Source organism: Lissotriton helveticus, chromosome 1_1 (genome assembly GCF_964261635.1).
Source record: "Lissotriton helveticus chromosome 1_1, aLisHel1.1, whole genome shotgun sequence".
Taxonomy (NCBI): Eukaryota; Metazoa; Chordata; class Amphibia; order Caudata; family Salamandridae; genus Lissotriton; species Lissotriton helveticus.
The window spans coordinates 965,116,645-965,143,482 of NC_136057.1; the positions used below are offsets into that span (position 1 = coordinate 965,116,645).

The 26,838-nt window shown below is 50.6% G+C and overlaps 1 protein-coding gene across 2 annotated transcripts in view; it reads left to right on the forward strand.

Annotated features, from left to right (window-relative positions):
• LOC144771527 (uncharacterized) overlaps positions 1-26,838 on the forward strand; it is a 280,734-nt gene that overhangs the window by 125,800 nt on the left and 128,096 nt on the right. For both annotated transcript variants that reach the window (XM_078655941.1, XM_078655936.1), the window contains exon 3: positions 19,368-19,504. In XM_078655941.1, the coding sequence (XP_078512067.1) occupies positions 19,457-19,504 (48 nt within the window). In that variant the 5' untranslated portion in view covers positions 19,368-19,456. The remainder of the gene's footprint in view (positions 1-19,367; positions 19,505-26,838) is intronic.

Genomic DNA, 26,838 nt, shown 5'->3' on the forward strand with positions numbered 1-26,838 from the left:
AGGAAACTATTATGTAATTTGTGATGTTTTATCAGATTTTTGTTTTTTCCAGTTTGTATAGTTATAGAACTTTTTCTCAATGTTGTGGGGTTACACCTAAAAGATTTCAAAGCTTTTGGATTCGTTAGTTTACACAAGGTATTGAATATTTTGCTCAATTAGCTGACTGCATCATTGATTGGTCACGTAATAACCTCTCTTTGCATTCATTTCTGCCACATAGTATCCTTTCATGTAGCGTCTGCTACAGGTCCTCTCTTTCTCATCATGACAGGCATTGCATATTCACTGTTAGTATCTTCCATTTCTCTTTATTTTTGGAAGGTTTGTTGTAAAATGCTCTAGCTGCCTTGAACTATGTTTTTCTTTTTTTGCCCCCTACATATACCTACAGTGTTTCTCCTGATTCCTCTGCATATTTTGCTTTGTTCAACTAATGTGGTGAATTTGCTGTGGTGAAGAGATGTTGTACACATCTTGAAATAGTCTACTATTTATTTTATCTAAATGCCTTAACCAGATTGTTAGCCTGCAGTATAGTGAGACAGTATGAGAGGCTCAATATCTTTTAGACATACAAAGTAGTCAGTGGATGATCCACTATCATTTAGGGTTGTGATTCTGTAGTGTTTTACCTTCTGGGTCCACTTTGGTTCTCTCTTGGTTGCACGTATTAGTTGTTTTAGGCTGCCTTTGTTTTGCAGAGCCACACATAATACATTTCGCTTTGTGACATGATATCATTTTGGATATACGCTGTGCATAGTATTTGTTATTCAGTGATATTTCGGTCCGAGTTCACACAACAAATTGTACTGTTTTCTTATGCCTGGACAGCAACATCTCCTAAAATGTTTAGACACAATATGGTAGCAAAACTACAGTTTTATAACACAATAGTTCTTATCATATAAACCGTTTCTCACCCCCTTGAAGGGCAGAGGGTAGAATTCCAGAGAATTCCAGATGAGAGACCGGTCTTGTAACAGAGGCAGCAGCCTTGCATAAACTGAATTTACACCTATGATGTGTACCACATAACAACACACACCAGGTATAAGATCCGGTGCTAATCCCAGAGATCGCTACTATATCCCTGTGCTTACGTAGTGAGGATAGGCCTAGATAGATATATTAGTTGCGATTGTCGAGTTATTCAAGGTTAGTCTGCTAGTAATGTTGATTACGTTGTTCAGCTGTATTGTTTACTAATCGCAGCACACTTCGTTCAAAATAGACTACAAGGGGGGCGTGGCCGGCGATCGACCAAGATGGCCGCGTTCTGGTGAGGCTCCGAGGGTGAGACTGTAGCACTGTAGTAATCCGGCCAATAATCCTGTCTTTTGGTGACCCAGACACCACAACAACGTAGCGGAGGTGATTTGCAGTGAAGCGACCCCTCTCTGAGCCCGCCACGACGCCGGAGGCCCGAGATACGTCGTGAGAGACGCGGCGGCCTGCACTGGCGCCAAAAGCACCGGCCTAGATTTATCGGCCCGACCGAAGAGGCGCCTTCGCGACCGTCGCGGGTGGATGCAGGACTGAGTTGGACGCCGGGAGGCGGGTAAGTGACGGCCTGGCTTTCCCCCCCCGCGCCCTCCCCCCTGCCTGCCATCGGCCCCTTGAGGAACACACGGGGAGCCCGCTGCCTTCCAGCTCCCGTTGGAGAGACTGATTCCGAGCCGCCGGTGGCCGCTGGCATCACCGGTCCCGGCGGTAGATTGACGCACGACCCTTGAGGTCCCACCGCACCCGGGAGTGCCGGAACCCCGCCTGCATCCTTCGCGGAGGGCCACTCGCGCTATACACTTCGACCCCCCAGCGGCGCAAAGACGGCAACAGAGACCGAGGCTTGCTAGCCCCACCGGGCCCGGCGGAGGCCTGACTCGTGGCCCTGTCGGCCCGCCGCGGCCTGCGGTGGTGAGCTTCTTCCAGTGTCCACATCGGAGGACAACTTACACGCCAGTCCCGGGGTGCATTACGACCTCCCCCTGCTTCACAGTGGCATATTGGACATTGGGACTGATGTCCCCATCAGATCCAGCAGAGGCGTAGCGCACACTCGGCCACAACCCGCAGTGGCGGGATTCCTCCGGCTAACAACGCAGGGGCCAGCATACACGCAGAGCGAGGGGGACCCCTGACCCCTTGATCCACAGTGACACAGCAGCGGTGAAAGATAACCTGGGACTGGCATCCCTGTGAGACGCCGGACGACACGTGGAGGGGCAGACTTTTACCCCCCTACCAACCGACCCGACCCCGATCTGCGGCACATCCCCCCCCCCCTTGCTTGGAACCGCAATGGGCGGCAGGGGCAACCGAGGGACCCAGCAAAGCAAGTTGGACAAATTTGCCTATGCCAAAGATTTTCCGCCGTTGCCGGAGCAAAAAAGGACCAGCGTAAAGGGTGCGGAGGGTGGCGCGGTTTCGGCCATAACCCTGGAAGACATTATGGCGGCCCTGACGCAGGTGCAGACCACGGTGGGCTCCATCTCCACGGACGTCACGCTCCTGCGGGCGGATCTACAGAAGATGTCGGCGAGAGTGACAACAGTTGAACAGATCACTACAACACTTACATCTGACACGGCATCGCTATTGAAAAGAGTGGCGCGCTTGGAAGAAGACAATAAAATACTGACAGACAAGATGGATGACCAGGAAGGGCGCTCCAGGCGCAATAATATCCGCCTTATTGGCCTGCCAGAATCGGAGGGGGGGCCTGCCATGGACCTCTATGTGGAAGACCTAATAAGGAAAGTGCTGCAGCCTAAAGGCCTCTCCAACTTCTTTTCGGTGGAGCGGGCGCACAGAGTCCCGGGGGGGCGTCCCCGCTCAGGGGCCCGACCAAGACCTGTTGTGGCGCGCATATTCAACTTTAGGGATCGCGATGCCATCTTACAAACGGCGAGGGTCGCGCCGCCCATACGCATACAGAACTCTGAAGTTTTAATTTTTCCTGACTACACGACGGCGGTGGCGGCGAAACGGAGAAGTTTTATAGAGGTGAAGAAGACACTAAGATCACGTGAGCTGCCGTACTCCATGCTCTTCCCGGCGCGCCTAAGGGTGGTAGCTGAGAAAAAAACTTGGTTCTTCGATACGCCGGAGGAGGCACACGACTGGCTCGAGGGATGGAGACCGGCGGAGGGCTCGGGCAAGCAGAACAACAGGCGAAGGAGACAAGACCAGTCCGGCGAGCATGTCGTGGATGGGCTGGAGGAGAAGGCTGAGACGGGCCCAATCGAGGACTCTGGTGACTGACTCCTGCGGCATTAAGGGAAGTGTCTAAACCTTTTTATTTTTCTTATGATTGAGAACTGTCGCGGAGGCGTTGAACCAGTCCTTTTTGGACACTCACCTCCTTGGTGTACTACTAAGACTTTAAAAGTGAACTGGGACACTAAAACTGTTGGGGGCTACTGGTCCCCCTTGTACTTTCACCCCCCCTCAAGCTCTTGTAAGCAACGTTGTCCTTTGACTGGGGTAGTAAGCACTCTGCTGAGTTGGGGTGGCGGGCAGTTTGGAGTCCGCGAGGCAGGGAGGCAGGGAGGGGGGAGGGGAGGAGGGACTGTTTTACGTTGTTAGTTTTGGTTTTCATTGTAGCAATGCATTTGACTACTCTGTTAGGCATGCTGTTGGGATTTACAGAATCGATTACTTGTCTGCTGAGCACTCAGATCCAGGATGATGGGGGCTGACACGCTCTCGACTGGACGGGGAGGTGGGACTACTGTGACGCCGTCACTGTCGATACTTTCCTGGAATGTCCGGGGCCTGGGGGACAAGGTCAAGAGGGGACTGGTCCTGAAACACATCAAAAGGGAAGGGGCTGCGGTGGTCCTCCTGCAGGAAACACACCTCACTGGTACGGCAGTGAAAGCTATGGATCGCTGGGGTTTCCAGATGATGATACATTCTGAGTTTACCTCTGGGTCAAGGGGAGTAGGCGTCCTAGTTAAGAAGCGGTTCCCCCTACTTGTCCAGTCTGCCAAGTCAGATACGGCAGGAAGATTTGCCGCTATACACGCGCAGTGGGAGGGACAACCCATCAACATCGTCTCAGTATACATTCCTCCTGCGCTACAGGCAGCAGCCCTAGCGGACCTTAACACTTTCATACTAGGGCTCCCCGAGGGAGGTTTACTTCTGGGGGGAGATTTCAATCTGATAGCTAACAGCCTGCAGGACAGGGTTCCTCCGAAATCGGCCCCAGCTGGCGCAACGCGCCTGGCAGAGTTCATGACTGCGATGGGACTGGAAGATCAGTGGAGGAAGTACAACCCCCAGGGCCGACAATACACATACCACTCTGACGTACACAACACTCTCACCAGGCTCGATTATTTTCTTAGCTCGCCGGGTGGGCCTGGTACTGTCTCCAGAATAGAGATAAGGCCACGAGGCATTTCAGACCACTCCCCCCTACTACTTACCTATACACATCACCAACCCACGCGGCGCCGGATTTATCCTATCCACGCATCACATCTGCATAATTCTAAGGTCAAACAGGAGTTAAAAGTGGGAACCAAACAATACTTCAGGGACAACACGGGTTCGGTGTCCTCAGCTGCCACTCTATGGGAGGCTTACAAAACAGTAATTCGGGGATGTGCGATAGTCTCCTTCACAGCGCTTAAGCGGGAAGGGCAGGCGGAGCAGTTAACCCTAGAGACAGCAGTGACGGAAGCTGAGGCGCGGCATGCGGAAGATCCAAACCCCACTACAACCCGCGCTTTGCGAATAGCTCAACAACATCACAAAGCTCACCTCGCGGAAAAGGTCCGATTGCAATTAGCTGCCACACGACACAGGGTTTACGAGATGGGGGACAAAGCGGGCAAATTACTGGCCTGGCTGGACAGACGAGACAGACGCGACAGGTGGATAGCGCAACTGACGGTACAGGGCGATGTCCCCATTAGGGATCCTGGTGCGATAGTACAGGCGTTGGCGATTCACTACAAAACAGTATACGCGTCCGCGTCTAAGATCTCGGAAGACGAGGCATACACTTACATCAAAGATCTCAAAATGCCAGTATTGACTGAGGAGGAGACGCGGGCCTTAGACGTAGACTTAACAACAGAGGAAATACAGCTGGCGATTACAGCCCTACAGACGGGTAAAGCGCTGGGGCCCAACGGGATACCAGTAGACTTATATAAGCAACAGAACGGCCACGATAGTGGCGATCCTCAAACCAGGGAAACCTGCGGACCAATGTACGTCATATCGCCCAATTTCCCTCATTAACGCGGAGGCAAAAATACTTGCGAAACTGTTGGCGCAGCGCCTCACGCCTTATCTGCCCAAACTCATACATAAAGATCAATCCGGGTTTATGCCGGGCAGAAACACGGCCCTCAACCTGCGCAGAGTGCATGGTGCACTGGCACGGGCAAAATATCTGTTAGAACCCGCAGTGATACTGTCCCTTGACGCCCATATGGCGTTCGACACTGTCCACTGGCCCTTTTTATTTGCGGTCTTACGTCACTTCGCTTTCGGCCAGAAATTCTGCTCCTGGATCCGACTGTTATATGCAAGACCGATGGCTCATGTGGCGGCGAATGGCCATATCTCTGAGGATTTTCCCTTACATAGAGGCACGCGCCAGGGCTGTCCACTCTCCCCGCTGCTGTTCGCCATGGTCTTGGAACCCTTGGCTGAATGGATAAGGTGGGAACCAACGATCAAGGGCATCCGCTGGACGGATGACTTGGAAGATAAATTTCCTTATACGCCGACGACGTGCTTGTCTACCTCACTGCACCCAGGCGCTCGATTAACACACTATTAGATGTTTTCACGGTCTATGGTCGGGCTTCCGGCTACTCGATCAACTGGTCCAAATCTACTATGTACATACTGAGCGGTCCAGCGCCGAGCCTGCCGAGCACCTGCCCGCTGCAGATCTCGGTCGACGGGTTTAAATACTTAGGGATACACGTTACAGCTGACCCTGCGTCCTTCCATAGGCAGAACCTTCAGCCCCCCCTTGACCGACTCAAACGTGACATTCGTCACTGGGAGTCGCTGCCGCTGACATTGCTGGGCAAGGCTGCCCTCTTCAAAATGATGGCCCTGCCCCGCTTTCTCTACGCTCTAGAAAACACGCCCTATCCTGTCCCCCCTGCGTACTTTAAAACCATCACAGCACAAATCTCGGTGCTATTGTGGGGCTCTAAACCCGCCCGAATAGCGCAAGCCAAACTCACGCGTGGCTGGTACGACGGAGGCATAGCACTCCCAGATGTGCTCCTGTACTACTGGGCGTCACAGCTGAAGGTTATTAATCAATGGCTTCATCTTCCCCAGTCTGAGCCGGCCCTGAAGGCGGACAGGGCGCAGTTGGGATTCTCCGGAATGCTGACTCCCCTGTACGATACATCGCTAGTAGCGTCGAAAATCGGCCCACTGCGGCACACTCTCACCGTGTGGCACGCGGCGTTGCGCAGACTGAAATGGCGGGGAGTGCTAACGCAACTCACCCCGTTATGGGACATAAAACGACTAGGGCACCTGCGGCACTCCAAGGGCTTCGAACGTTGGGATGCAATTGGCATCTCCACCATTGGAGACCTGTGGCAGAGAGGGCACGTACTCCCTTTTGAACCACTACAACAGCAATATGAGCTAGCACCGACCGAGCACTTCAGATATACACAGATACGTCATGCCTTGACAACGGTGTTCAAACCTGGTACAGATATCCCAGAGGCGTCCCCGCTAGAGGACAGATTGCTGACAGACTTTATGCCTTCAAGAGCAACATCGCTAACCTACAGAAAACTTGTAAATAATCTACCTGACCCCCTAGAGGCCCTGCGAAAGAAATGGGTACATGACTGCGGCGACATGGATGACACAGAGTGGCAGGAGGCGATTTCATCCCCGAAAGAAATAGGTATCCCCCCACGTTTGCGCCTTGTACAACTCCGTATATTACACAGGTCATACTACACAAGAGATGCACTACACAAGATGAATAGGGTAGCACACCCCTACTGTCTGCGGGGATGCGGGGACATAGGGGACTTCTACCACACAATATGGGAATGCCCCCGAATTGCGCAATATTGGGCACAAGTGATGCGCACCATGTCACAATCGGAGGACCTCTCTATACTCCCAGATCCCAAACGATGCCTCCTAAACGTGTGGGAGCCCAATGAGCTAACGCTCTATGGACAAAACTGGATGACAATAGGTATGATGGTGGCGAAGAGGAATATAGCACAAAGGTGGGGTGGGGGGTTACCACCATCCATAGCGACCTGGAAACAGGACATGGACGCTGCAATGATTGCAGAACGGGCTGTGTACCGGAACAGAAGATGTCCTAAGAAGTGGAAAAGGGTGTGGGGGTCATGGAATAAATCTAGAGGGGACATTTGCGACCCACCTTCTGATGAAGATGACACTGGCTCTGATACCGAATAGTAAGGCTCCACCCGGGGTGCACCCCGCAGCTCATGATTTACCATGTATACTGTTCAGCTCTTATGTTAATGATGTACTCACAAGGATTCTGATCCCAAACTCAAATGCATGCCGTGTTTTATATTGCCGAGTGACATTGTATCGCACTGTTTTCAAAATGCTAATAAAAATGTTTTTTTTTTTTTAAAATAGACTACAATAGTTTCAATAAATTCATTGTAAGATTCCTTTCTGTATTTCTTTTGTTTACTATGGACATCCATTAGTGAGAATGAAAGGTGAGAATATGTTTCTACAGTTCCCTTGGTGACTGGAGGCTCATGTTCTAGGTTTGCCGAAATCATCTGTTACTCTGGAAAGGTTAGGAGTTCAGGTGAGGCACTGTATCTATCCGAATTTGGGCCTACAGGTACAGAGAACAGCCATGACAACGCGGGGATTACCCCGCACTGCCATTACCACGCGGGGATTACAACGAAAGTTGTTACAACGACTTTCGCTGGAGGGCGCTGTTGGATAGGGAATAGTTTAATTTTCTGTCCAACACCTTCCCTACTGTCAACGTGGGCTGGAGTTGGAATAGAAAATTTAACTATACCACTATCCAGCGCCCTCCAGCAAAAGTCGTTGTAACGACTTTCGTTGTAATCCACGCATTGTGATGGCATGCGGGGTAAAAGCCTGTGTTGTAATGCCATACAACCACAGGTACTGATGTGGGAGAAAGACTCCGTCCCTACTTTCTAACATATTGTTCTCTAAAGGCATGTTCTGTTTTCTAGCAGAATCCCTGCCACACTTCAAAACCTTATGTGTGAATGTGTGTGTAAAAAATTAATTAAATAAGGGCCTGGTTGAGTAGGTTGAGTTGTTCACAAGTTGATTATGCCTAGAGTTTCTATATTTCCTATTGATTTTTGTTCTCAGGTATGCTGGCCCATAAGTTGAAGTCCCAAATCACTAAGATTTCCTGAGCCAATAGCTGTAAGTATTGCATCAACTAGAGTCAGGCTATGGTTTACCAATAGGGCTTTGGGAGGGGCGGCCGACCAGCGGGAGGTCTGGCCCTCCCGGGGGATTTTGGCCCGGGAGGGAGGGGCAGCCAGCACCTCAGTTGGGCTGGTTGGGCTTTGTGGGCTCCTTTTGGGCTGGTTGGGCTAGTCTTGGGCTATCTTTGGGCTAGTGGCTTATTTAGCTGGACATTTTGGTAAACTACCCACCATTTTGGTGGTGGTGACCCAGCAGCCGGCTGTAGGTGTCCTGGAGGTTTATATGTTTGGTTTCTCTGTTTGGGTTTTGTGGCCTGTGACTTGGCTTGGTGTTTTGCCTGTGTTAGTTGGCTGTGGTTGTGTACTGAAGGCTTCCCTGTCGCGGGTGGAAGTTTGACTTACTGGGAGCCGTCTGTCCTGCGTGGGCCTCGTGGCGGTGACTGGCTGGCCTGGGCACGGTTTTCGGCGAGCTCCTCTTAGTCACTGTATTGCGGGCGCACTGCTTTTCCTTGAGCGACGTCTGAGACTGCAGTGACTCTGGCAATGTCGGCGTACAAAGATCCGAAGGTGCTGGAGGCCCTCCGCCTCTTAGAAGAAGCGGGCCACACGGACCTGCTGCGGCCCGGTGTGAAGGTAAGGCCGCCACGGCGTGCGGCGAGCAACGCCACGGCGGCTGTGCTGGCGATGGAGCCGCCACGTGTTCGACGGCGTTTGGGTGCGGGGGAGGAGGGTGGGGCCGTGGAGAAGGGGTGAGTGTTCAGCTCGGCTGCATGTTTGCTGAGGCGGCGCACAGGGGGTGGGGGGAGGCGGGGCATGGCCCACGGCCACAGATTACGTTCGTGGAAGGGGTTGGGAGCTCTGAAAATAGTCACAGCAGCTGGAGTTGCGGCACGGGAGGGGAGGGGGGTGCTCGGCGGTGGGGGCAGGGCCTAACGGGGATGCCCACATATGAGAGAGTGAACAATTGGGGGGTGAGAGGGCGGGGGCCGACCTGGACTGACGGACCTTGGAGGGTGGGGGGGTTGGGGCAGATGGGGGCCTGAGAGGGGGGGATCGGGTGAGGCACAGGGGGATCAGTGGGGTGGGGGGGTCGGTGCGGCGGGAATTGGAATTGTTGGTTTGGAGTGCGGGGGAGGAGGAGGAGGGCAGTTGGGGGGAGGAGGGGTGGGGTTGGCGGGACCCTGGTAGGGAGTGGGGGAGGTGGCAGGACACCCCGGCGCGTCAACGGGGGCATTCAGCAGGATGGGGGAGAGGGACAGGTGGGGCATGGGGGGAAGCGGGGGGTTCTAAAGGGCCATAGAGTCGTATGAACCCCGGCATACTAGACTCCACCTATTTCTCCCCACAGGAACGGCTGGTGAGGTGCTCGGGAGAGCAGCATACGGCTCCAAACCGCCGAGAGGATGGGCCGGCTCTGCTTTATGCGGGCGGTCGTGCTCCCACGAGGGACCGGGAGATAGAGCCCTACGAGAGGCGGGCGGCAGGTCACTGCCAGCCCCACCCCGAAGGGTCGAAACGGCCGCCGGGGGACGGGGCAGAGGTCCTTCAGTTCTGATTGGGAACCCGTGATGTCCTTGTCCACCAAGGAGAAGATTTGGAAAGGGGATTACGGTGATATTTTGAAGCTCCTACATCGTGAGCTGACGGCGAAGGAGGGATCGAAAGAGGAGGAGCAGGAACTGGCGAAGAGGCCAAGGTGCCTTTGACCATAGAAAATTGGTCGGCGGGGTTTTTGATATTCGCCAGCGTGTACTGTGAGAAGTACCCAGAGCGGTCCGTCGCGCTTATCAAATACATGGACGTGATCCAAAGGGCGCAGGTCAAGTATAGGGGATACGCATGGTCGCACTATGACGAGGAGTTTTGGGCACGATTGGCGGGGGACCCGGACGCAAAGTGGGGTGAGAGTGATGTAGACCTGTACCACTAGACGATGGGGGAGCGAAGTTTGGCAGGACCATTTACACGGCCAGCGGCTTGCCGCTGGCGCCTCGGCCCTTTCAGGCTCACCCCACCCGTGGGCGGGTGGGACAAGGGTGGGGTTTCACGAATGCCGCGATCGGAGCATGTTGGGACTACAACAAGGGCGCTTGTGGCAGACAGTATTTCCGCTTTCGCCATGAGTGCTCCAAGTGTGAGAAGCGCCACCTGGTGGTACACTGCTGGGGGGTTGGAGGCGGTCCGCAGGGACAGCAGCCTGCGACAGCAGGGACACAGACTGGGGGCAGGGGAGAACGGGGGGTCAGATGCGCTGGGGAAAGGCTCTTATGCCGGTTAGGCTGGAGCGGCTGGAGACCCTCTTAGCGTCTTATCCACGGACCGAAGACGCGGGTGTTTTGTGCCGGGGGTTCCAGGAGGGTTTCCGTTTGGGTAATGAGGGTCCTCAGATTGCTCGGTGGACGGAGAATTTGAAATCGGTCCACGCGCACAAGGCGGTGGTGCGGGACAAGTTGCTTAAGGAGGTGCCAGAGGGGCGGATGGCGGGCCCCTTTCGGGAGGCGCCCATTCAGGACTTGAATATTTCACCTATCGGCGTGGTGCCGAAGAAGGAGCCGGGGCACTTTCGCCTGATTCAGCATCTGTCGTGGCCGGAAGGGAGGTTGGTAAATGATTACATATTGACAGAGCTGACCTCGGTGCCATACTCGTCCGTGTATGTGGCACGTCGGCTAGTGGTGTCAGTGGGTGTGGGAGCCCATATGGCAAAATGCGACATCAAGTCGGCATTCAGGCTGCTGCCGGTGTATCCGGAAGATCACCAGTTGTTAGGGATCCAGTTTGACGGTGACATATTTGTTGATAAGGCGCCAGTACAGTGCTGTCATTTCTGGGCATAGAGCTCGATGCCGTGGCCATGGAAGCACGCCTGCCGGGGGACAAGAAGGTGCTTATGGTGGCATTGGTGGATGGCATGTTGAGGAAACAGAAGGTGATGGTGTGTGAGGTCCAGGTTCTATTGGGTCATCTGAATTTTGCGTGTCGTGTCATTCAGGCGGGCCGTATATTTTGCAGACCCCGTGATGTCCTTGTCCACCAAGGAGAAGATTTGGAAAGGGGATTACGGTGATATTTTGAAGCTCCTACATCGTGAGCTGACGGCAAAGGAGGGATCGAAAGAGGAGGAGCAGGAATTGGCGAAGAGGCCAAGGTGCCTTTGACCATAGAAAATTGGTCGGCGGGGTTTTTGATATTCGCCAGAGTGTACTGTGAGAAGTACCCAGAGCGGGCCGTCGCGCTTATCAAATACATGGACGTGATCCAAAGGGCGCAGGTCAAGTATAGGGGATACGCATGGTCGCACTATGACGAGGAGTTTTGGGCACGATTGGCGGGGGACCCGGACGCAAAGTGGGGTGAGAGTGATGCAGACCTGTACCACTAGACGATGGGGGGAGCGAAGTTTGGTAGGACCATTTACACGGCCAGCGGCTTGCCGCTGGCGCTTCGTCCCTTTCAGGCTCACCCCACCCGTGGGCAGGTGGGGCAAGAGGGGGGTTTCATGAATGCCGCGATCGGAGCATGTTGGGACTACAACAAGGGCGCTTGTGGCAGACAGTATTTCCACTTTCGGCATGAGTACTCCAAGTGTGGGAAGCGCCACCTGGTGGTACACTGCTGGGGGGTTGGAGGCGGTCCGCAGGGACAGCAGCCTGCGACAGCAGGGACACAGACTGGGGGCAGGGGAGAACAGGGGGGTCAGATGCGCTGGGGAAAGGCTCTTATGCCGGTTAGGCTGGAGCGGCTGGAGACCCTCTTGGCGTCTTATCCACGGACCGAAGACGCGGGTGTTTTGCGCCGGGGGTTCCAGGAGGGTTTCCGTTTGAGTAATGAGGGTCTTCAGATTGCTCGGTGGCCGGAAGGGAGGTTGGTAAATGATTACATATTGACGGAGCTGACCTCGGTGTCATACTCGTCTGTGTATGTGGCACGGCGGCTAGTGGCGTCAGTGAGTGTGCGAGCCCTCATGGCAAAATGCGACATCAAGTCGGCATTCAGGCTGCTGCCGGTGTATCCGGAAGATCACCAGTTGTTAGGGATCCAGTTTGACGGGGACATATTTGTTGATAAGGCGCTGCCCATGGGGTGTTCGATCTCGTGAACTTTCTTTGAGCGCTTCAGTACCTTTTTGCAGTGGGCTTTTTTCTGGCACACAGGTAAGGCTACAGTGACGCACTACCTAGATGACTTCTTCTTGGTGGGACGGCCTGGTTCGGCGGGCTGCCAGCAGCAGCTGGACGGTTTTACAGAACTCATGGGTTACCTGGGTGTGCCCTTGGTGCCAGAGAAGACGCAGGGTCCCAGTACAGTGCTGTCATTTCTGGGCATAGAGCTCGATGCCGTGGCCATGGAAGCACGCCTGCCGGAGGACAAGAAGGTGCTTATGGTGGCATTGGTGGGTGGCATGTTGAGGAAACAGAAGGTGACGGTGTGTGAGGTCCAGGTTCTATTGGGTCATCTGAATTTCGCGTGTCGCGTCATTCAGGCGGGCCGTATATTTTGCAGGCGGTTGGGTCAGTCGCTGTTTGGTCTCACGTTGCCGCATCATCACCTCTGCTTGTCAGCAGGGACGAAAGAGGACCTGCGCATGTGGCGGGCTTTTCTCGAGCGTTTCAATAGTGTGCCCATGGCGCCCCCGGAAGAATGGGAATGGGATGTCACCATTTCGTCGGATGCGGCGGGTGTGGGCGGTTTCGGTTTGTATTGCAGGGGTGGTGGTGTGCGGAGGAATGGCCGCCACATTGGCAAGACGGGGGATGGAGCATTGCTTTCTTGGAGCTCTTCCCGCTCGTGGTGGCAGTGACGGTGTGGGTGCAGGAGTTGGATCACAAGCGGGTGATTTTTAAGGTAGACAACATGGCTATAGTACAGGTCATTAACAGACAGTCCGCCAGGGACCCGCAGGTGCTTAAGTTGATGAGGGTGTTTATTATGAGGTGTTTGGAGCATGACATTTTGTTTCAAGCTCGTCATGTTCCCGGGGTGGACAGTAACATTGCGGATGCTTTGTCTCGTTTACGGTGGCAGAGGTTCCATGAGCTAGCCATGGAGGCGGACAAACACAAGACGCTGGTGTTGCTGGGGCTATGGCAGGTGGGAGAAACCGGGTCGTACAGCTGGTAAGAGCGTCAGTGGCGGTTTCTACCTGGAGAGCGTACGGACAGGCATGGTGGTAATTTTGGGATGGTGGGGCGGTGTGGCAGGACGATCGCTGATGGCAGTGTGAGCAGGTGGTGCAGTTTATGCTGCGAATGATGGACAAAGGACTGTCAAAGGTGACGATTGCTGGTAAATTGGCAGCTGTCGCCTTCATGGGGAAGTTGTGGTGGGGATATGCACCGTCTGCGGGGGAACTGGTCACTGAAGGTTGGGCTCGGGAGAAGGGTGCCAGAGTGTGTGGCCGCTGGCCCATCCCTGTGTGTCTATTTGGCACTTTGATTTTGCTTTTGCCGTCCATCTGCCACAATCGGGAGGAGACTGTGCTGTTTTCCACGCTCATGTCATGGATGTATTTTGGGGCCTTTTGAGTCTCAGAGCTGGTGGCGATCAGTGGGGGGGGCCTGGGATCCTGTGGGGGGACATGGAACTGAGGACCCGGGAAGTGGCAGTGAGATTGCGACATTCTCAGACCGACCAACGGGGGGGCAGGGACGTGGGTCGTGCTGGGTCCGGTGGAGTTAGGTGCGGTGTGGCCGGCAATTTGGGGTAGGTTGTTGGCATCTGCATGGCAGGCGGGGTCAGGTGAAGTTTTCTGTCGGGGTGACCATAACAGGGTGACGGCGCCTCAGTTGTTCGGGGTCCTGCGGCACGCCCTACGCGCCATGGGTGAGGACCCGAGGGTTTTGGGACGCACTCGTTCTGCATTGGGGCAGCGACGGATGCAGCACGACAGGGTTGGGGGCGGGAGGAACTTATACGCTTAGGGCGTTGGAAGTCGGACCTATAAGACGTTTATTAAGCTGCGGGGAGTGGGGTTGGAGGACCGCGCTTGATGGCGTTTTTTTCTGTGGCTCACATATGTGTCTTTGCCGGTACAGTGGCGGGGCCGGAGGAGGCTGTCCTGTCCATTCTCATTGTGGGTCATTTCTTCGTGAAACGGGCGGAATGTTCAGAAAGGGAAAAGGAACGGTGTTTGAATCTCGGATCGGACCCAAGGTTGTTTGTTTGTCACTGGCAGGGAAAGGGGGTATGCGGTGGCATGAGCTGTTGCCAGCGTTGAGTAAGGTGGTCAGGAGGGGAGTGTGTCCAGATGTGCTGATTATACACCCAGTGGTCAGGCTGCCATGTTATATGGTCAGAATTGGTACCGAGGCGGATATGGAGAGGAGCGGAACAGCCGGCGGCCATAGATAGGGTGCGCAGGAAGATTAACAGGGAGATGAGGTGTTTTGCAAGAAGGAAGGTCTGGGTAGGATGGAACATCCGGAATTACGCTATGGGGCAATGTACTTTTTTCGGGAAGACGGGGTGCATCTATCTCGGTATGGGATGGAGTTGTACATTGTGCAATTGAAGGAGGCACTAGATAGGGCCATAGGAGTATGCCAATACCCTAAGAGACAGGATGCCTAAGGGGGGGTCGAAAGCCGTTAGGACGACTTTCAAGTGGCAGTTTTTCCTAAAAGTGCAGGGGGGAGTTCTGAGGTTTGGGTTTACAGTTAGGTAGATATAAGAAGCTATATAATTAGGTAGGTAGGAAAGTTGGAAATTGCAAGTTAGTGTTTATAATCCTTTTTGACGGGCCGGAGTTTCCAGGTCCGGCGGGGCTCCTTTCAATCTATTGAGGTTGCGTTAAGAGCAGGGGGTGCCTCAGGGCTCTGCCCTGAGTCCCACCCTGTTCAACTTATATATGGCCCCTTTGGCGGAGGTGGTACAGGCATATGGAGTGGAGTTAGTCTCTTATGCTGACGACACTCAGCTGCTGATATCGCTATCCCAGTCTCCCTCGGTCGAGGCCTCCAACTTTAGGACATGCATGCAGGAGCTGGCCTCCTGGATGAATAAGAACTGCCTAAAGCTAAATGGAGGCAAGACCGAGATGCTGGTGGTAGGGAGGAACAGGCTCAGCTGGACGGATGCCTGGTGGCCACCTTGTTTGGGCCCCACTCCGACTCCCTGTAAGGAGGCAAAGAACTTAGGGATTTGGGTGGATCCCGCCCTCTCCTATGAAGCTCATATACGGCGGCTGGTAAGGAAATGCTTTGGTGTGCTAAAAACATTGAACAAAACTTTGGATCTGCTCCCACTAGAGGCCAGGCAGACGATGACTCAGGCGCTCATCACGCCCCGCTTGGATTACGGGAACGTATTATATCTGGGAGCGTCTGAAAAGATCCTAGGCCGCCTACAAGTTCTACAAAACGCCGCAGCTAGGCTAGTGTTGTGAATCTACCTAGAAGAGCGCTGGCTAAACCCACTCTGGTAGCCCTTCACTGGCTTCCTGTTAAGAAACGAATCCTGTTTAAATCCCTTCTCATATGCCATCGTATTCTCTGGCATAAGGCTCCTTCCTATCTAGGAGACATGGTTACCAGATACGTACCAGGCAGGGCGATGAGATCTGTAGGGTCAGGTCAGCTAGTTATCCCCAGGTTTCAGAAAGCCAGGATGGGTGGTCGCTCCTTCAGGGTCTTAGCCGCACAAAGCTGGAACAATCTCCCGACATCCCTTAGGCTGGAGTGTTCTGAGTCCAGGTTTAGGAATCTTCTCAAAACACACTTGTTCTCCATGTAATGTCAAGTAGAAATTGAGGGTGGTTTTGTTTCTGAACTGCGGGTAGGCCATTGCTTCTCCACAGCGCGGGGACACGCCGGGATGGCGTTACCAGGCGCTCTATAAGCTTCTTTATTATAATTATTATTATAATTGTTGCAGGGGGATCCAATTTTAGGGGTGGGGGAATGGGGTATGTTAGGAAGTATATATTTAGTGAGGCTTAGTTTTGTTCGGCACAGTTCAAGGGTATGTATTTGTAAGGCGCACCTATTTCCAATAAAGCGGCCTTTTGCACACCAACAAGCTGGTCTGTTGTATGTCTGCCCCTCCCCACCCCAGTATGGGCCCAATAGGGCTTTGGGAGGGGCGGCCGTCCAGCGGAAGGCCTGGCCCTCTCGGGGGATTTTGGTCCGGGGGAAGGGCAGCCAGCACCTCAGTTGGGCTGGTTGGACTTTGTGGGCTCCTTTTGGGCTGGTTGGGCTGGTCTTGGGCTATCTGGGCAGTCAGCACCTCAGTCGGGCTGGTTGGACCTTGTGGGCTCCTTTTGGGCTGGTTGGGCTGGTCTTGGGCTACCTTTGGGCTAGTAGCTTATTTAGCCAGACATTTTGGTAAACTACCCACCATTTTGGTGGTAGTGACCCAGCAGCCGGCTGTAGGTGCCCGGGGGGTTTATCTGTTTCCCACCCGCCCTTTGTTTCTTTTAGTGGGGGGTGGTTACTGGGTTGTAGGATTGTGTAGGATGGGGGGTTTTATGAGTTGGTATTATTGGGACCAGGTGCATTGGGAGTTCTACTGTATGGGGTTTTCGTCACTGGAACAGGTGCTGGTGTGTTTTGTCTGTAGTCCTTTGTGTTGGTGGTTTTTCCTAAAAGTGCAGGGGGGAGTTATGAGGTTTGGGTTTACAGTTGGGTAGATATAAAGAAGTTATATAGTTAGGTAGGTAGGAAAGTTGCAAATTGCAAGTTTATAATTGTTGCAGGGGGGATCCAATTTTAGGGGTGGGGGAGTGGGGTATGTTAGGAAGTATATATTTAGTGAGGCTTAGTTTTGTTTGGCACAGGTCAAGGGTATGTATTTGTAAGGTGCACCTGTTTCCAATAAAGCGGACTTTTGCACACCAACAAGCTGGTCTGTGGTATGTCTGCCCCTCCCCGCCCCAGTATGGGCCCAATACCTGGTGTACACTATACAGCAGGGTACCCTAAAGTCGGTACTGGAAGGCTGGATTCATACCAGATTTTTAAGATAACTCCATTTATCTGAATGTGGATATGCTGAAACTCTGGTATGGATTCGGCCCTCCAGGACCGACTTTGGAGAACCCTGCTGTACCGTACAAAAGTGTTGCTACAATAGGTGTATCTGTTTGCTGTGCATCTTACACATATGTACTCAAAGGAGTATCCCAACTACAAAAATGACCAGAAATATATCTGATCAAGAGCTATAAAACCTACGGTCAATGGTCAGATTAATTCCACTTCTTGGTGGAGGAGAGGTATGGCAGTCTGATGCATCAGGACATGAATACACTTGTTTTACAACCGTGAGAGAAAATTAATTAGTAGATTTACTGTTTCTTTTCTTCCAACATGTTAGTGGTACACATCTTGTATTTCCTGAAGATGACTACAGCGAGAAAGGTATCAAGAAATGATCAACAATATATTACACAATGTAAATCGATGAGTTTGTATTGGGGAACATGAGGAAACATCTCTGGCTCTGCTGTGAGAAATCTTGATGCATTTGCACAAAATGTTAAAGAAATCCACTAAATCCAATTCTTTGAATTGTGCACTTAAAGTTGCATTTCTTTTCTGAGAAAAGTATAAAATTTAAAACAAATGTAAACTTTTCATGTTGAAGTTCTCGCGGTGGAAATTTACCTTATTACCGATATTGGTGGAAATTATATTGGACAGGCTTTGGTAGGTTCAAAAAATATTTAATTGATGTACGATTCCATTTACTTGAGCAATAATTTTTTTGTCAAATGCAGCACGCCTCTGGCATTACAACTTCAGGCAAATTGAAATCAAACTACCAGAACTTTCTTTTAACAAAAATTGCATTCTTGGACCAATGCATTTCACAGTGGTTTGTGAAATGAGATCGCAGAATTTATGGCTTAGGTGCAAAGTTGCATAGAATTGTATTCCAATATAAAATGCGCCTGGCATATAATTCAGTTGCCACAGGTGATCATGTCCTTACGGCTGTGATTCATAAACATTTCCTGTACCAACATGGCAAATCTTGAATGTGTTCTTGGATATATACATGCACCCAGAAATAACTTGCCTTGGTTGCAAGTCCAAAGCAAGGACTTTCTTATGTAAAAGGCACATGTGAAAAAATTTATTGTATTTTTCCTTGTAGGTGTAGATCTTCATAATAGTGGAGGAACTGTTCTCTGTCAGGAAATGAAAATAAGCATGAGCAAAATGAGATATTGGCTTTGTCAATGTTATTTTGGCCATGTTCTAAAGCAGGGCAACAGAGATAAGGGTGGAGGCAAGTCAACACAGACAATGTGAGGGAGGGTGGGGGTAAGTCAACACGGACAATGGGGGGGAAGGGTGATGGCTAGCCAACACAAACAATGGGAGGGAGGATGATGGCATGCCAGCACGGACAATGGGTAGGGAGGGCGGGGTAAGCCAACAAGAACAATGGGAGGGCAGGTGGGAGCAAGCCTGCATGGACAATGGGAGGGTGGTAGGGGCAAGCAAACACAGACAACAGGAGAAAAGGTGGGGGCAATCCAACACAGACAATGGAACGGAGGGTGATAGCTAGCCAACACAGACAATGGTAGGGAAGATGTGGCAAGCCAACATGGACAATGGGTGCGGAGGGCGTGGGGATGCGAACATGGACAATGGGAGCGCAGGTTGGAACAAGCCTACGTGGATAAAGGTAGGGTGGTGGCAAGCCAACAAAGGCAAAAGGAAGAAGGGTGGGGCCAAGCCAACACAGACAATTGGTATGGAGTTTGGGGGTAAGCCAACACAGACAATGGAAGGCAGGGTCAGACTAGCCTATACAGCAATCAGGCAGCGCTCAATGGGCTGGTCTTACAGATCAGTGTCTGGGACAGTTTTTAGCAGTTATAAGCCAATTTTATGGCCTGTCGAGCTGGTTTTTACTGTTCAAATTACCACTTTTGTCAGCTGACTATTTTGCTAATACGGGCCACTTTTATTTTAGTGTCCGGGACTAATATTTAACCCAGTCTGACCCTGATGGGAAGAAGGGTCAGGACAAGCCAACATGGACAACTGTAAGCCAAGGCAGTAATGGAAGGGAGTATTAGAGCAGGGGTCTCCAACCTTTTCTGTAATGAAGTAAGTAAGTAATACATTTATTGTTTTTGATTAATTAAAACCATTACAAAAATACACTCTAATAAAAAAAATGTTGGTTAGTTAGTCTTTTCAGTCAGTGCTCTTTTATAATTCTGATATATTATAAAAATGCAGGAATGTTCGAGTAGAGCTGAGCCCCCGGAGTCTGTGCAGAGATTAGAGTTCGGGAAGGTTTAAGTTTTTGTTGTTTGCCTTGCTTGGATGCTACCAGTTTCAAGAACTTGACTAGCTTCCCATTTAACTGCAGGTCACTTGGGTTACAGCTGGCAAGCACTGCTTGTCTCCGGGTCCATATGCCTCGTTCATTAAAGTGTCTTTTTAGGAGATCTGCCCTTTCCTCTTTTAGCTTAATGCAGGAGCATATTAAATGTTCGAAATCTTGGTTTCCAACTCCGCATAGCCTGCATAATTTCCCGCAATTCTCTCTCAGCCATGGTGGAAGATGTGGTATAGCTGGAAGGATTCCTAACCTGTATTTTAAAAAGGATTCTTTTGACTTCCTGGAATACCCCAAATCGAAGTATGCCTGTGGCCAAATAGTTTGTAGCTGCTCAGAGTCATCCATGCATGGCTCCTATGTAATAAGGTGGCATTATCTTCTATGAAGGAAAGTCTCTTGATAACCTTATTTACATTATCCTTAAAGCGCGAGTGCGTTGTTGGAATTTCCCATAAATCGTATAATTCCTCCAAGTAGGCTTTGGCTGGTGAGATGGATGTATTACACAGCTCCTGCCAGAGCTGGTGGTTCAGTGTGTTCCTGGGCACTTTCTTGATTTTGTGCCAGCACTTGATGTATGAGCCTCGCCGTGCAAGCAGTTGCTTTGTTAGTCCAAACTCACATCGGATCTGTGCTGGAGAGGTATATGATGGGAGGTTTAGCATAACTCTGTATGCCTTTGCCAATGTGGTATCCAGCAGTAAGGCATCCCTCCTCTCAACACTTCGCTGCCATAGGCGATTGGCGGTGGAATTTTTGCTTGCGTAAACACGTAGCAGTGGTGAAAAAAATGGTCCAGTCAGTTTTGTTTTAGGTTGTCTTAGCGTTGTCGCGATCATCATCCCTTTCCTTTTTATGTCCTCAAGCTGTTTCACAAATTGGCCACCATTGTCAATTTTGACACCTAAGTATGTATACTCGGTGGTATTCATAATTTGAGTTTTGCCCAGGGACCATGCATGAGACCGTTTTTTCCCATTGATTGTCAGGGTTTTAGTTTTGTTGATGTTAACTTCCAGGCAATTTGTGGCTGCATGTTGAAGCAATGCGTTAAGCAGCCATTGCAGTCCTACTTGAGTATGGCTTGCTAAAACATCGTCGTCCGCATATGTCATACTGGAGATGGCTTCTCCCCCTAATCGAGGGGCATGCTTGTTGCAGGTACTTAGGGCTGATGTCTGCTGTATAAAGATTAAAAAGAATTGGTACGAGCACACAACCCTGTTCAAGACCTTTGGTTTGTTAATATGCGCCTCGAAAGGTGGGAGCCGTTGCCTAGCTTAACCTGTAGTCATGTGTTGGAGTGTAATTGTGTTAGCAGATTCCCCAGAGAGCCAATTTCCTCCACAGGTTAGCTCGGTTGAAGTTGTCGAACGTCGCTTTAAAATCCACAAAGCAGAAATGCAGAGTTAGTTTGGTTTATTTTGCCTTGTCAATAGGACCCGGATCCCCCAGCATGCTCCTCGCTCCCTCCAGATACCCTGATAACCCACATTAGAATCATCGACAGATTTGCGTGGGTGTAAAACGGCCATGTTTAATAATTGACATTTCATAAACATGACAAGACATTTCAAATTCATTATTTACAGTTATCAACACAATTTTATTATTGACTTTCCATATCTTCTTCAGCAAGATTCTAATCCTCCAGCACTAAGGGGCCTTCCAGCTCGCATCCTCCCTGCCGAGCATCCACGCAAGGTGCAACGCACCTGCGCCCATGAGGAGTGGGCCCCAAACCTCTGATCCTTGTCCGCCCTCATCAGGGGCCCGCCCTCAGACCACCAGGCTGCCCAGGGAGCCAGGAGGCTCGTAACCTGTCGCCCTAGCCTCCCCAGCCGGGGCCATATTTTACAGCGAGGAGAGCTTACCGTCTCCCCCCTCAGTGCTGGCCTAGGGAGTACTCGAGGCGGACTCCCGTCCATTCCGTCGGTCAATTTTACTGTTCCAAGGTCTTTCTACCGCCACAAAGGTGACCAGGGCCCACAGGTCCGTCATCTTTCCCACCAGCGCTCTGAATGAAAGACCCCCATTCTCTAACCCGGGTATCCGTGCAAATGCATGCTAACTGCACTCCATCTTTGAGATACATCACCTTACTGGAGACCATTCGGTGTGGAATGTGACACGAGCGGCCCTTCGCTGAGCCCAATCCGGCCCATTCCCCCTTAAGCCAGCCTCACCGAGACATTCCAGGCTCTTGGCCGTGCTCCGGGCCCATCCTTCTGATACCTCACCTCACCAAACTAATTCGGTGCGGAATGTGACACCAGCGGCCCTTCACTGAGCGCGACCTGGCCCATTCCCCCTTGGACTGCTTCACCAAGACATTCCAGGCTACTGGCCCCGCTCCGGGGCCCTCCGCCCTGTGTGGTATCGTGCCTGATCATGCCATTCCTGCCAAGGAAAAGACCCTCCCCGGACAGGCAAACTCAGTTAGCAGCGCCTCTTTGACCGCCAAGCTCTCCAGTACCCCTTCCACCTTGACGGGGCACACTAATGAACAGGAGAGAAATAGAAAAGTCAGGCACAGACATGTCGAAATTGCCAGCATCGCTTAACAGTCACCCAGGCTTGATATTAGGGCAAAACAAATTGACTACCAGTATCCCAATTTACTCACGGTTTCGGGTGCCATAATTTGCTTAACACATATAAAATAAATACCATGCTAACATAGGTGAGAAATACTCAACCAGTGCTACTGAAACACGCCTCCCCCGGAGTACCTAACCTAAGCACGGTACGTGGGCATGAGTAAGTGAAGAGTAGCTTGGGTTTAGTAATTCCCTGCCAGGAGACTATCCAGGAATTCTCTACGGGTTTAATCAGCTCAATCCCTTTGGCTTTAGAATGAGGGAGGTCTTGTATCTGTCTTGCGGAACTTGATTCCCAGGATAGATCTGAGCATATTTACACTATGAGGGCCTCAATAACGTCGTATACGGACTCAATTCCAAAAAACTCCCTGGTATCCTATATAAATTAGCCTGCCGGCGAGGGGATGCCCCGTGCTGCAGAAGGCAGGTTTCTCTATTCTCTGGACTTAGTAGAAGTAGCCCTGCTGCTTATATTTGTCTAAAGTGGTGCCAATCCTGATTAGTTAGAAAGGTCACCACGTTAAGCACCAAACCTTCAGGCTTAACTGGAAGTGACTTTCTGAACCTAACAAGTGATACGCGTGGATTTACAGGAAGCAAGCAACTTATGGTCTGTTTTTGCTATTTCTAGCATCTCCTTTGTTATCAATATTATCGGTTTATTTCCTCTTACTAAATTTGAAAAAACAAGGAGTTTCGCAAACAACTGTGTTCATCAGAGCAGGCTGGCAAGAGGCGTCAGAGAGCCAACATTTATTTCACAGGATGGTGGGGCCGATGCCATGTGGCAAAGAAGGGTGTCTGGCATACATAGGACTCCTTTCACTCTGCAGATACAAATGAGAAAATGTTACACTAATTGTAAAAATCCCTCAGCCAGCTATTGCCCAACAAGAGCCAAAAACCCCAAATAAGATGCAACACAGAATAGCTCATCAACCAACTACTGATAATGAAATGTAGGTGTAGAGCTCTCAAGCAATCCTAGAGCGAGGGACAACCGCTAACTGACCGGATAATTTACAGGGTTCACACATATAGCAAAATGTCTGTTCAAACCCATGCACAGAGGGCTCACCTTTCATTGGCAGTGAGTATCCATAATTCTGGGATGGTGCAGTGACATCATATATCCTGTGAGTCCTATGCCCTCTTGCCCCGCCCCTAGCCACTCAATAGCTACCGTTAGTGCAGAGCAATGGACCCAGCAGAAAGAAAACCAGCCTCATAAAGTCATCACATTGACTAACTTCCTTATGCTTTGCTTTCCTCTGAAGTTCCACCAACACTCAAGTCACCTCTCTTTCAAGAGACCTGATACTGACCTTCGAGAATCCTTCCAATTATAGACTTATCTCGGGCCTCCTTTAAATCTCAAGGGTTTTGGAAATGGTATCCAGTGTACAGCTTTCAACACTTACGGTAAAAGCTGGAGACCTAAAGTGATTATAAGATTGATACAAAATGTGGTGAGATTTGCCGTGGCCCTGTGCACTTGCTTCCATGGACGAAATTAGACCACGATGCTGCAGCGACGCACGCGTGTCAGCCTTCTCCGTGGCACCTCATTCATGACCGCCTCGGGGAGTGTCAAAATGCAGCTCGCTCCCAATCTAGAAACCCTGCCCTGGACCCATCGTGTGATCTTGGGTGAAACAGGCCAGCAGCCGCACTCGGGAGAAGGGGCGCCGCTGTTCACTCGTGAAGGACGGAGATCCCCGCACCCGGTCCCTCTCAGCCCGCCCACGTCACCCAGGAAGTAGCCCGCGAGCCCGGGGGCCCTGCCGGCAGCCACCGACCACCGAAGCAGACCCGGAACCCTCACTTGCATGCAGACAATCAACGGGTGCCCAGGCCCCACGAGCACACCCGACTCCCTACCTGGCGAGATGGACGGCCTTCGACCTCGACGCGCTTCTCCTCATCGCCTCTGTCCACGGACTCGGTTGTGCTGTATCGCCACCACACGAGGATCCTCCGACCTCCGCCCCAATTTAAACTCATTACAACTAAAATGGAGGGAAGTTAAAACTAAAAAGGGGTCGGGAAGTGGGGGACGCTTCTGCGAACCCGCAACCGGTCCGCTGCAGCAGAGGACGAAGAGACTGGGGTCCCTCCCTCAGGAACCTAAATAGGTCCCCAGTCTCTGCCCTCTGCCCCACCGGAAACGCGTCACCAATGCTCCGGAAGTACTAAGTAGCCAGTCGCCCCATGGGCTGACCGGCCGCCACTAAGACTTAACGAGGAGGGGGCGAGGGCCGAGGGGCCGGGTCCTAAGTGCGCGCTCCTGGATGCTCGCGCTTGTCATAAGTAGTAACATCGCTAATACGTTTGTTGTTGTACCGATCTCTCTGAAAAACCCTGTCTGACAAGGGGGAAATATGTTATGCTCTGATGCCCATTCTTGTAGCTCAACCTTTTCTATAATGAGAGCTACTTAGGTTCAATGAAAACAACCTGAGGTACTAATATTAGCCATGTAAAAGTAACCATCCCATCCAAAGTTGTCAGCAGTGATTACATCAGTGTATTAGGCAGCATTTGAGCAGCAAAGGAAAAAAGGCTTTCACAAATTGAATCAAAATATTACATGGATAATACATAAAAGCCATAGCTGCAATCCACCTGGCATCAAGAAAAAATATAAGTAAGACATTTCTCCAAATCAAATAATATCTTTAAATATATTTTTAAAATTCAACCATTATTTTCCAATCATCAGTTCACGAGTTCTGAAAAGACACACATTTTCGTCTTGAAAACATTCTTTTTAATCTTGGTATACATATAATATTTAAACTTAGCAAAAGCTTGTATATTAGTAGGCTGGGCTGCACACAGGAGAGCTACTCACAGGTAGCTGAAGAGCTACTGGTAGCTCACAAGCTACTCGGAGACACCTGGTTTAGAGCAATCCAGCGCTGATATCAACACAACATGGCTGGGAGGGAGTATGGTTAAAGACATCACAGATAACGGGAGGCAGGGTGGGGTGAAGCCCACACAAACAAGAGTGTGGGTAAGCCAGCATGGACATGGGTGGAGGCAAGTCAACTGGAGGGAGTGTGAGGGCAAGCAAACACGGATAACGGGAGGATGGTGCGGACTATCCATCACGATGCACAGTAGGACAATGCAAAATGGACAATAGGAGGGAGGGTGGGCCTCTCCAATATGGAAAACAGACGGAGGGTGGCTGGGGCAAGCCAACACGGACAACGGAAGGAAGGGTGTAAGCAAGTGAGAGTGACAATAAAGACAGCTAATGGTAAGCAATGGGCAGTCTCTAAGCCAGCTGCAAAAAAACTAAAGTTCTCGAAGAGACATCACAATGGCTTGCCATGTGTCCAATTTCAAAGCTTGACTATACCATTGAAATGGGACAATCATTGTATTCATTTTTACAATCCACCAACATCCTTCTTGTGTTGTTATACCATGTGGGTGTAAAACTCATTGCCTTTTCACATTGTTAGATATTGTAGGTAGATACGATTTTGCAAGTGCAAATAAGTTGATTTGTCAACAACCATTTTTTCCAGCCTCTTCCCTTCTTAGCACCCACAATTGGACAATGCCTACTTTGCGCTGAGGCAGCGTAAGTTACTCATGTGCAGTACACGTTTTTAGAGATTTAACTCAAACTTTTTTACTGCATACATTCAAATTTTCTGCACATTTTATGTGAACAAATCCATTTGGGTGCATGCAATTATTTTTGGATTATCATCTTAAATATGCTTTTTTTTTCATTTCAAAAGATTTTATTATTTTGAAGGAGCACATAAGGAAATAAGGTACAGACATTAGTGATACCATTGAAATCAGATAACTACAATCAACAGATGAGGCTCAGAAAATAATTAGCTGGAGGCATATTTCTAATATACTAGGTCTACTGAAGTCAGATACAAAATCAATTAAAGGAGAAAAAAGAATATTCAGCAGACATAACTATCAAAAGTAACACTATCAGATAAAAAATTAGGGGAAAAAGGGAAGGAGAAGAGAAGATAGAAAAGAGGAAAAAAGTAGAGAAAGGAAGAAAGAAATGAGAGCAAGAGAAAGAGAAAAAGGACTTCCAAAGAACCTCCCTAAAAAAGGAAAACACCATTTAATCAGACATATCAAAGGGAAATTGAGCAACCAACCCTTTCGAGACTGAATCCATGTACGAATCCAAGGCAAACCAAACACCCCCAGATATGGAAGGAGAAAGATGAGCATGATCAACTGAAGTATGAGCACTCCGTAAAAAGGAAACCCAAGCCCACCAAGTATGATAAGAGATTGAGGAAAAAGATTTCCATTCCATGAGAATGACTTTCACTGCAACAGTTAACAACAGGTCTAACAATTTCAGTTCCATGGAGTCCAAAGGGAGAGGGACCGGGGAAGCTAATGGACCTAAAAGAATTAATGGAAAAGAAAGTTGGAACTGAATACCAAAAATAAGCATAAGATGTTTGTGTATTAGATCCCAAAAGGGT